The sequence below is a fragment of the Cucurbita maxima genome, unplaced genomic scaffold (genome assembly GCF_002738345.1).
Source record: "Cucurbita maxima cultivar Rimu unplaced genomic scaffold, Cmax_1.0 Cma_Scf00028, whole genome shotgun sequence".
Taxonomy (NCBI): Eukaryota; Viridiplantae; Streptophyta; class Magnoliopsida; order Cucurbitales; family Cucurbitaceae; genus Cucurbita; species Cucurbita maxima.
In genome coordinates this window covers 1,427,023-1,435,922 of record NW_019272044.1, presented here as the reverse complement: position 1 = coordinate 1,435,922, position 8,900 = coordinate 1,427,023, and the positions used below count along the sequence as shown (strand labels likewise).

Below are 8,900 nucleotides of genomic sequence, written 5' to 3'. Positions count from 1 at the left end.
CATGTGTCGTTCATATCATCGAGACATTCCGAACATCCATCCATCTGAGTTCTATCAAGGTATTGGATTCTCCCATCTCTATGTCATATCATTTACGGACTCTGCACTAGATAGCAGATGCATATACCAACCTCTAACACATGGGTAGGGGCAAAATTTCTCTCCTCTATGGTATCTACCTTTCTTTTTTCCCGGTCTCATATGAACATTTTTCTTCAAAACTTCGATCTACAATATTTTTTTCTCCTCGTAAATCGACTACGACGTACATCAAAACACTAAAAGAAGAAAAGAAATGAAAAAAACTCAAAATCATGACCTCTCAAAATTTAGATTTAGATTGTTTATACTTTTTAGGGCATTGAAAGTCGATATCCTTTAAATTTTTGCTCGGAAGGAACGTAAAAAAATGTATAAAACGAGTGGTTATTTGGCTAAAATTGTTTCGAAAAAGATACGATTGATTATAAATTAGATTTGAAAAACAAACCTTTCTGCCTCCAAATTGAGATTGTAAACAATACTACAGATCTTTTGAAACAAATATAAGGGAAGTTAATTACCAAATACAAATTTTCTTTTATTTGCAAGAGAGCACTGACAATGAAAATTTTATATCCACAAGAAATATGTCCAATAAAAATGACTTGAAAAAGACAAACCTCATAGCCACTTCCTCCAGCTGCCTGACCTTTTGTCACCAGACAAGAACCTAGGAAGGCTTAGGAGACTATTCACTCTGGTAACACCCTCCAATGCTGACCATTCCTCCTCTTCATTCGAAATGCACTCCGCTAAGCTTCTCTTCGACGGGTTTCGACCACCACCTCCAACCTTCTCGTCTGTTGTGTCTGCGACAGGTACAATCTCATTAGAGCTTCCAATCGTGCCATGATCATCATAATCAACTTCAATATCTTTAGTGTCCTCGCTCGGCGGGGCCAGAACTTCTTCCACTGGTTTAGTGGCTGTGTTTTCTTCTATTTCAGGCTCGTACTCGAGAAAGAGACATACAACAGCACAATCATCGTTCTTGGATGTCGGATATTTCAACCTCCATGCACGAACGGCACAGTCAACAAGAGCCCTGGCTGATGTTTCGCGAGATGGGGCTGAAGCAACAATTTCAATAGCTTCTTTATTTGAAAGGACGTCCCAAACCTGTGCCATGTAAGCTAATTTGATCAAAACACATGTTCTTCACAAGGAACCATGACGGAACATCTATTAGCTCGACGCCAAGGAAATCAATATCCAAGGGAATTGTAACGGCTCAAGCCCACCGCTAGCAGATATTGTCCTCTTTAGGCTTTCCCTCAAGGTTTTTAAAACGCGTCTGCTAGGGAGAGATTTCCACACCCTTATAAAGGGTGTTTCGTTCTCCTCTCCAACCAATGTGGGATCTCAAAATCCACCCCCTTCAAGACCACGCGTCCTCGCTGGCACTCGTTCCTTTTTCCAATCGATGTGGGACCCCCACCAAAATCCACCCCCTCTTCGAGGCCCAGCATCCTTACTAGCACACCGCCTCGTGCTACTCCCTTTGGGGAACAGCCTCCTCGTTGACACATCGCCTAGTGTTTGGCTCTAATATCATTTGTAACGGCCCAAGCCCACCGCTAGCAGATATTTTCCTCGTTGGGCTTTCCTTTTCGGGATTCCCATCAAGGTTTTTAAAACACATCTACTAGGGAGAGGTTTCCACACCCTTATAAAAGGTGTTTCGTTCTCCAACCGATATGGGATCTAAGAAATACACCTTTTAGAGCACTACAAATACACTTTAAAGCTTGATCAGATATATGATGAAAGGAGAAAAAGATACCCCATCAGTGGCAAGAATTACGAACTGATCTCTCGCCGTAAGGTGACGATAATAAACATCGGGAACAGAAATTAGACCAAAATCCTTCAGACAAAAGTCCCCGAAAGCTCTCGCCATTGCCAAACCAGGTGAATCGTTATTAGGCAACCACACTCGTGCAACTTCGGGCTCATCCTGTAAAGCGAAGACCCGTCCTTTGCATTGCTGGATCCTAGCAGCTTCAGCTAGATAACAAAAAGAAAAGTGGAGTAATATCCAGGTAAAGACTAAATTTAAAACTTATGAAGAACCCAAGAACTAAAACGGAACTTTTAAACTCGTGTATATTTCCTATTTGTAGATAAATTTACCAGGAAGGTCGGGTTTCAAGTCCACCGTTAGCTGAACGGGAATCAAAGAGTTATCTTCGTCGATTGTAGCCAGCACCGCTCTCGAGTCACCAACATTTCCAAGTATAAGGTTCTGACCCTATAAAACATCACTTTCCACTTTTGTTTAGCCACATATAATGAGATAAAATTTCATCCGGAGAGAGATTGATAACAGTTCAAACCATACATGACAGGCAAAAGCTCATGACAGGCAAAAGCTTATGCAAGACAAGGAGCTAAACCAAAATACGTCTACTAGGGAGAGGTTTACACACCCTTATAAAGAATGCTTCGTTCTCTTCCCCAATCAATGTGGGATCTCACAATCAAACCCCCTTTCGGGGACTAGCATCCTTGCTAGCACTCGTTCCCTTCTCCAATTGATGTGGAACTTCCTAATCCACCCCACTTCAGGGGACCGCCTCCTTACTGGCACATCGCCCGATGTCTGGCTCTGATACCATTTGTAACAGCCTAAGCCCACCGTTAGCAGCTTAAGGTTTTAAAACACGTATGCTAGGGAGAGGTTTCCACATCCTTATAAAGAATGTTTCGTTCTCCTCCCCAACAAACGTGGGATCTCAGATAAAGAGACTCATAGTGACAAGAAAATTGGAGACGAAGTAATGGAAGACCACGTTCTAGTTAAAAACATCCAAGAGCTAATGCCTGATACAAGAGAAAGGACTCGAGAAACAAATGATCATTCGTGTTTTTCATTAGAATTTCATAAATAACTTCAGTTATCGTGGGCTTGAAGCCCTACGAACTCGGTTAGAGTTGCACCTTGTCAAGAGTACTTAAACCTCCAAACGCTAAAATTGACGAGCCATTTTACAGATATTTAACGGGTGAGCTAAAGCACCAATAGTTCATAATTTAGAGTAACTTATTTCAGTAGGACGAACTATCCTTCAGAGAGATCCATTCAGTGTGTGATTGGTTAATTCGTTTTCTCGACAAGCACCGAGGAAAGGGACTGGCAATTCTAGCAATCAGCAACACGAGCATCCTTGTAAAGGCACAATTCAGATGAACTAGGAAAAGAAAACTCAAAATGGTGGGGACTCCACCAATGATCCTACCAAAATTGAAGCTAAAAAACATACACCACCACAAATCTCGATCTTTTTTGCACGAAGTTCCTAAAGCCCGCTACATATTCCTTCATTTTTGGAAAAGAAAACATCTTTTTTGATCGCTTCGATTTGAATATAATTTCCATTTAGTCCCTAGGCTTCAGATGTTATTTAGTCCCTAGATGGTGACGACTCTTCTTTGGAGATTTTCGTTCAAAAGAAACAAGAGGACCTTCCAATGGGAGGAGACTACATGCAAGGCTTTTTGGGTCTAGTTTTGCCCAAGTGTTCCATCTCAAAAGACATTTTTAATTGTATTTTTGTGAGATCCCACATCGGTTGGGGAGGAGAATGAGGAGAACGAAGCATTTTTATAAGGGAGTGAAAACTTTTTCCTAGCAGACGCGTTTTAAAAACTTTGAGGGAAAGTCCAAAAGGGAAAGTCGAAAGAGAACAATATCTGTTAGCGATGAACTTGAGTCGTTACAAATGATATCAAAGCCAGACACCGAATGATGTGCCAACGAGAAGGCTGAGCTCCGAAGGGGGGTGGACATGAGGTAGTGTGACAACAAGGGCGTTGGGCCTCGAAGGAGGTGGATTGGAGGGTCCCACATCAATTGGAGAAGTGAACGAGTGCCAGCGAGGACACTGGGCCCCAAAGAGGTATGAATTATGAGATCCCACATTGATTGGGGAGAAGAATGAAGCATTCTTTATAAGGGTATGGAAACTTTTCCCTACCAAGACGCTTTTTAAAAACCTTGAGGGGAAGCCTAAAGAGGACAATATCTGCTAGCGGTGGGCTTGGGCCGTTACAACTTTCTTTCATCTATGCCACCGGGAAGTTTTTTAGTAATCACCAAGGTTTGGAAGGCAATATCTCATCTCCATCCCTCGTACCCTCCTTTAATGAAAGTATTGTTTCATCTTCCAATCAAAAAATAAGTGAGGTATGACACAATGCATGCCTTAATGAGGGCACTTAGACTTAACCGAGGCAAGGCGCCTTCACCTCATTTAGCTCCTAAGTACATATCTACACGTGCAACCGATGTGACTGTCTCTCTTACCTATTTTACAAAGCAACTTCCACCGATCTATTCATCCTTATTTCCTATTCCTAAAGAACACACATTTAGTCAATTTCGAAAACATAACTGAACGATATCTTATCGTTTTAATAAAACGCTTCCAACAGATCAACATTTATGCAAACAAACACACCCAAAAACAAACCATTGTACGATGCAATATTACCTGCTTTATTAGAGTCACAGCCGTCGATCCACTGCAAAAACAATCAATTTTCGGATGCAGTTTCAACTCTTTATCCATTAATTTGAAGGACTTCAGTAAAGATACTTTGAGTGGCAGAAACATCTTGGGGAATTTTTCATTTTCCTCGGCCTCCAGTGACTTGTATGAATCTTCATCGCCGTCCAGAGCAACGGAATTTTCAGAATTTAAACTTCTGGAATGGTTCGTCTTAACGACGCTGCTTTGATCTTCGTTTGATTTAGATGTCCATTGTGTACATAGGATTAGAGGAAGGGTATCGCGAACCTTTTTCGCAACCATATGTCCAAAAGGACCATGTCCATCAAATACCCCACAAAATATTGTATCTCTTTTCGAACCGAAAGCCTATAAGAAAAAATGTTCGAACCAAGTTAATCCAAAGGGAAGTGAAAAGTAAAAGACCCGTGCCACTAATGACTGTCAAAAGCAAATAACATTCTGGTACTGAAACATAAGGAACTGATTTACGGGTTCCTCAGTGCTCGTTTGCTCCAAGCAGAGAAGGAAAAACCCATATTATCTAAAGAAGTAATAACTACATTGGCAGCTCGTAGGAACGGTTTGGGTATGTTCGGATAATAATGAGAGGATATGTTTGGTTAACTATTTTAAAAAAGAAATGATCTAATTCATCAACGTTGTCAAACGGGTTTTTCTCTTAGAGTACCTTATCTAGTAAAGCATGAAACAAGTGTAGTTAGTTTGTAAAACTCAACCAATCACGGTTTCTTAAAATAGATTTTTAGGAATATTTGGTAAAACAAGTTGCCCAACAGTGTTAGGAACCACGACCCTCCACAATAGTATGATATTGTCTACCTTGAGCATAAGCTCTCGTGGCTTTGCTTTTGGTTTCCCCAAAATGCCTCATGTCAATGGAGATGTATTCCTTACTTATAAATCCATGATAAACCCCTTAATTAGACGATGTGGGACTCCTCTCCCAACATTCCTCAACAATCCTCCCCTCGAACAAAGTACACTATAGAACCTCTCTTGAGGCCTATGGACCCTCGAACAGTCTCCCCTTAATCGAGGTTTGACTCCTTCTTTAGAGCCCTAGAACAAAGTACACTATAGAGCCTCCCCTGAGGCCTATGGAGCCCTCAAACAGCCTCCCCTTAATCGAGGTTCGACTCCTTCTCTAGAGCCCTAGAACAAAGTACACTATAGAGCCTCCCCTGAGGCCTATGGAGCCCTCAAACAGCCTCCCCTTAATCGAGGTTCGACTCCTTTTCTAGAGCCCTTGAACAAAGTACACCTTTTGTTTGACACTTGAGTCACTTTTGACTACACCTTCGAGACTCACAACTTTTTTATTCGACATTTGAGGATTCCATTGACATGACTAAATTACGGGCATGGCTCTAATACCATGTTAGGAACCACAATCCTCCACAATGGTATGCTATTGTCTACTTTGAGCATAAGCTCTCATGGCTTTGCTTTTGGTTTCTCCGAAAGACCTCATACCAATGGAGATGTATTCCTTACTTATAAACCTATAATCAACCCCTTAATTAGCCGACGTGGGACTCCTCTCCCAACAATCCTCAACAAACGACCCCTTAAGTTTCCTGACATTCCAATCGTGAAACTCAACACCTGATGAACTGATTTGTACATCTCAACTTCAATATAGTAGCAATTTTCATAAGCTCCTCGAAGGAGCATTCATGGGTAACATGGAAATCTAACAACTTGTTTAATGTCCTGCCAAGAACATGAACGATCTAACACGATATTCAAAACGACTAATATTACTGACATACAACCTTTTATGGATCATTCTAAGTAATCCTAAATTACCTCTGAGACTGCTAGTTGGGTTGCTTAAGCTATGTCATAAAGACAAGAATCAATGAACTTAGTAGCCACTAGAAACAGTACCTAATTTGTAATCAAATTCACAAAACCTTCTAGATTATATGTTAAATGAATATCATATGGAAACAGAAGTTCTAGCACATCCAAAAAAATCAGTTGGATCTCCAAAGCTCATACATAAAGTGGCATCAAGTGCTGAAAGGACATTATCAATCAGCTCAAAACGAAGAAAAAAGTGATATAACAGTATGAACAATGGGTACTAACCTCATGCACAACCATGGCATCTTGATTAACCCCTTTCTTCCCCTGTTGCGTATACAAACAAGCGATTCTCGATGACCCATTTGAACAAATCCGCCCTGGAACCTCAAATTCATGAACCTTCTCTGAACAAACCCCAACGCCGAAAGTTTTAGTGGAATTGTTCTTCCACCAACGCGACTTACTGGTCTTAGAGTACAAAAACGAAGAAGCAGAAGAAAATGAGTTGATTGTAGAAGCTATTGGGGATTCCGCCGCCGCGGCAGAATCAGCGCCGCCTCTGCTCTGCCGCCCTTTTAGAGACGAATGGCAAGAACCCATCAACAAAATCGGCTAAATCGATCAAAATCGATCAAAATCAACCCCAAAAAGAGCTTCCTCTGCCCCTTTTTGGGGGGTTTGGGCGGAATTTCTCTACCGATTGCAGTTGGGGTTGGAATTAAATTATTGTGTTGGAATCCGTAAGGGAATGGAGGACAAGATGGTAAATAAATCGAAGTTGATGAAACATCGTTATCCGGGTGTGTGGATCTTAAATTTTATTGGGGGAAAAAAAAAAAGAACAATTAATTTTTTTCATTTCAGTGGAATTTTTGTACCCGTTGTTCATTTGTTTATCTCCGGCCGGCAAGCCTTGTGGGCCGCCGGGATTTACCACTCGTTAGAGTTGAAACCTCGGGAATGGACAGTCAAAGAGCTGTCGGAGCGACACGACAGGACAGGACAGGATGCGACACATGTACTGAGTGACAATGGTGGTGCATTTTGTCGTGTAAAAGATGAGTGGATTGGAATCTTTATTATAAGAATTAGAATCTAAAAAAAGTTGGGCTTTTTTAGGAGATAGGTATGATCTTCTTTAGGAATGATTGTTTGTTACCTTTATAGTGAAAGATCATGACTTGAGCTGTTCATATATCGATGACTTTTGACTTAGGAAAGTTCAGCTCTAGATAGTCAAAGACATGTTTTTCTTTTTTTTAGGTCAAAGGTGAGGCAAGAGTCCATCTTCAACTTTTAAACAATTTATACTACATTTTTATATTTATTCGTTTTAAAATAAGAGCTTCTAATATTTAATTAGGTAGGTGTTTAGAAATTTGCGTAATAAATTCATTAAATCTAGTATTCCTTACAAATCGAAGAGTGGGAGGCACTAAAGCTGTGAGATTCCATCTCGGTTGAGAAAGAGAACGAAACATGTTTTATAAGGGTTTGGAAACCTCTCTTGCAGTGGATTGTGAGATCTCACATCGGTTAGGGAGAACATCGAGTATTCTTTTAGCACATGCGTTTTAAAAACCTTGAGGGGAAGCTCAAAAGAAAAACTCAAAGAGTGACAATATTTGTTAGCGGTGGGGTTGGACCGTTACAAAAGCCTTCACATTAGTTCTAAAGGAGTCGAATGTTTGGCCTAGGTGACTTTCGACTAGTTTTGTGTTATTGTCATATATAATTACATTGTGAACTTCTTGCTAATAGGCTAAGAGAGTGGCTCTCGTGATTTATCAATATTAGTCAATCAAATTTTATATGGGAAAGAAGTATGGTGAACAATATCATATTTTGGTAGGAACGATAAGAGGTATCATCTGTATAAGAGGAAATCTTAATACGTGTATTAAAGATTGACTTCTTTCTCATTGAGATTCTCCTAGCAATTGGCATAACTTGTTAATTTGTTGATAGGGTTTAGGCTTGTATTACATCCTCGATGATCTCAATCTCTACATATAGCTCCTTGAAAGGTTATTTCCCAAGCGAGGCTCGAGACAAATGGATCTTTTGTGATAAGGAAAGGAACCACTACAAGGGGAGTAAGATTCGGATTACCTTGTTGATCAAATATCTCAAGGCAAGAACATTGTTTGAGATTCGAATCACTCCACAAGCAAGATCGATCATGTCTAGCTTGAATGATTCTTGTTGATCAAATATCTCAAGGCAAGAACACTTCCATGAGATTCGAATCACTCCACAAGCAAGATTGATCATGTCGAGCTTGAATGATTCTACATGCAACCTAAACTACATAGAATTGCAAAGAAACTTAGCCATTGGCTAAAGAAGAGCACAAATGCTTCTTTTTACTATATTTTTCAAGTCTCTTACACATACAACATACATGGCTTTATATAGCCTCAAAATGAAACTACTAAAGTCATTCAAGAGTTGTAACATTCATACTTAATGACCATAATTAACCATTATGTAATTGTAACCTATAGTAAA

The 8,900-nt window shown here is 40.2% G+C and overlaps 1 protein-coding gene across 1 annotated transcript; it reads right to left on the bottom strand.

Moving 5' to 3' along the window:
• Window positions 1–476: 476 nt before the first annotated feature.
• On the bottom strand, window positions 477–7,116 carry LOC111500289 (probable protein phosphatase 2C 6). The gene is made up of 5 exons (XM_023152013.1): window positions 6,672–7,116; window positions 4,536–4,922; window positions 2,176–2,293; window positions 1,826–2,049; window positions 477–1,161 (listed from the first exon to the last, which is right to left on the bottom strand). The coding sequence occupies exons 1-5, from the start codon at window positions 6,987–6,989 to the stop codon at window positions 664–666; spliced, it is 1,545 nt and encodes a 514-aa protein (XP_023007781.1). The 5' UTR covers window positions 6,990–7,116; the 3' UTR covers window positions 477–663.
• Between the last annotated feature and the right edge of the window lie 1,784 nt (window positions 7,117–8,900).

What these genes read in the sequence shown, in the direction of transcription:
- LOC111500289 (XM_023152013.1), bottom strand. Translation starts at nt 6,989, where the DNA reads ATGGGTTCTTGCCATTCGTCTCTAAAAGGGCGGCAGAGCAGAGGCGGC. An exon ending in CTGTGACTCTAATAAAGCAG is followed by an intron (nt 2,294 to 4,535) that starts GTAATATTGCAT and finishes GATGTTTTATAG; the next exon opens with GGTCAGAACCTTATACTTGG. An exon ending in CTTGAAACCCGACCTTCCTG is followed by an intron (nt 2,050 to 2,175) that starts GTAAATTTATCT and finishes TTTGTTATCTAG; the next exon opens with CTGAAGCTGCTAGGATCCAG.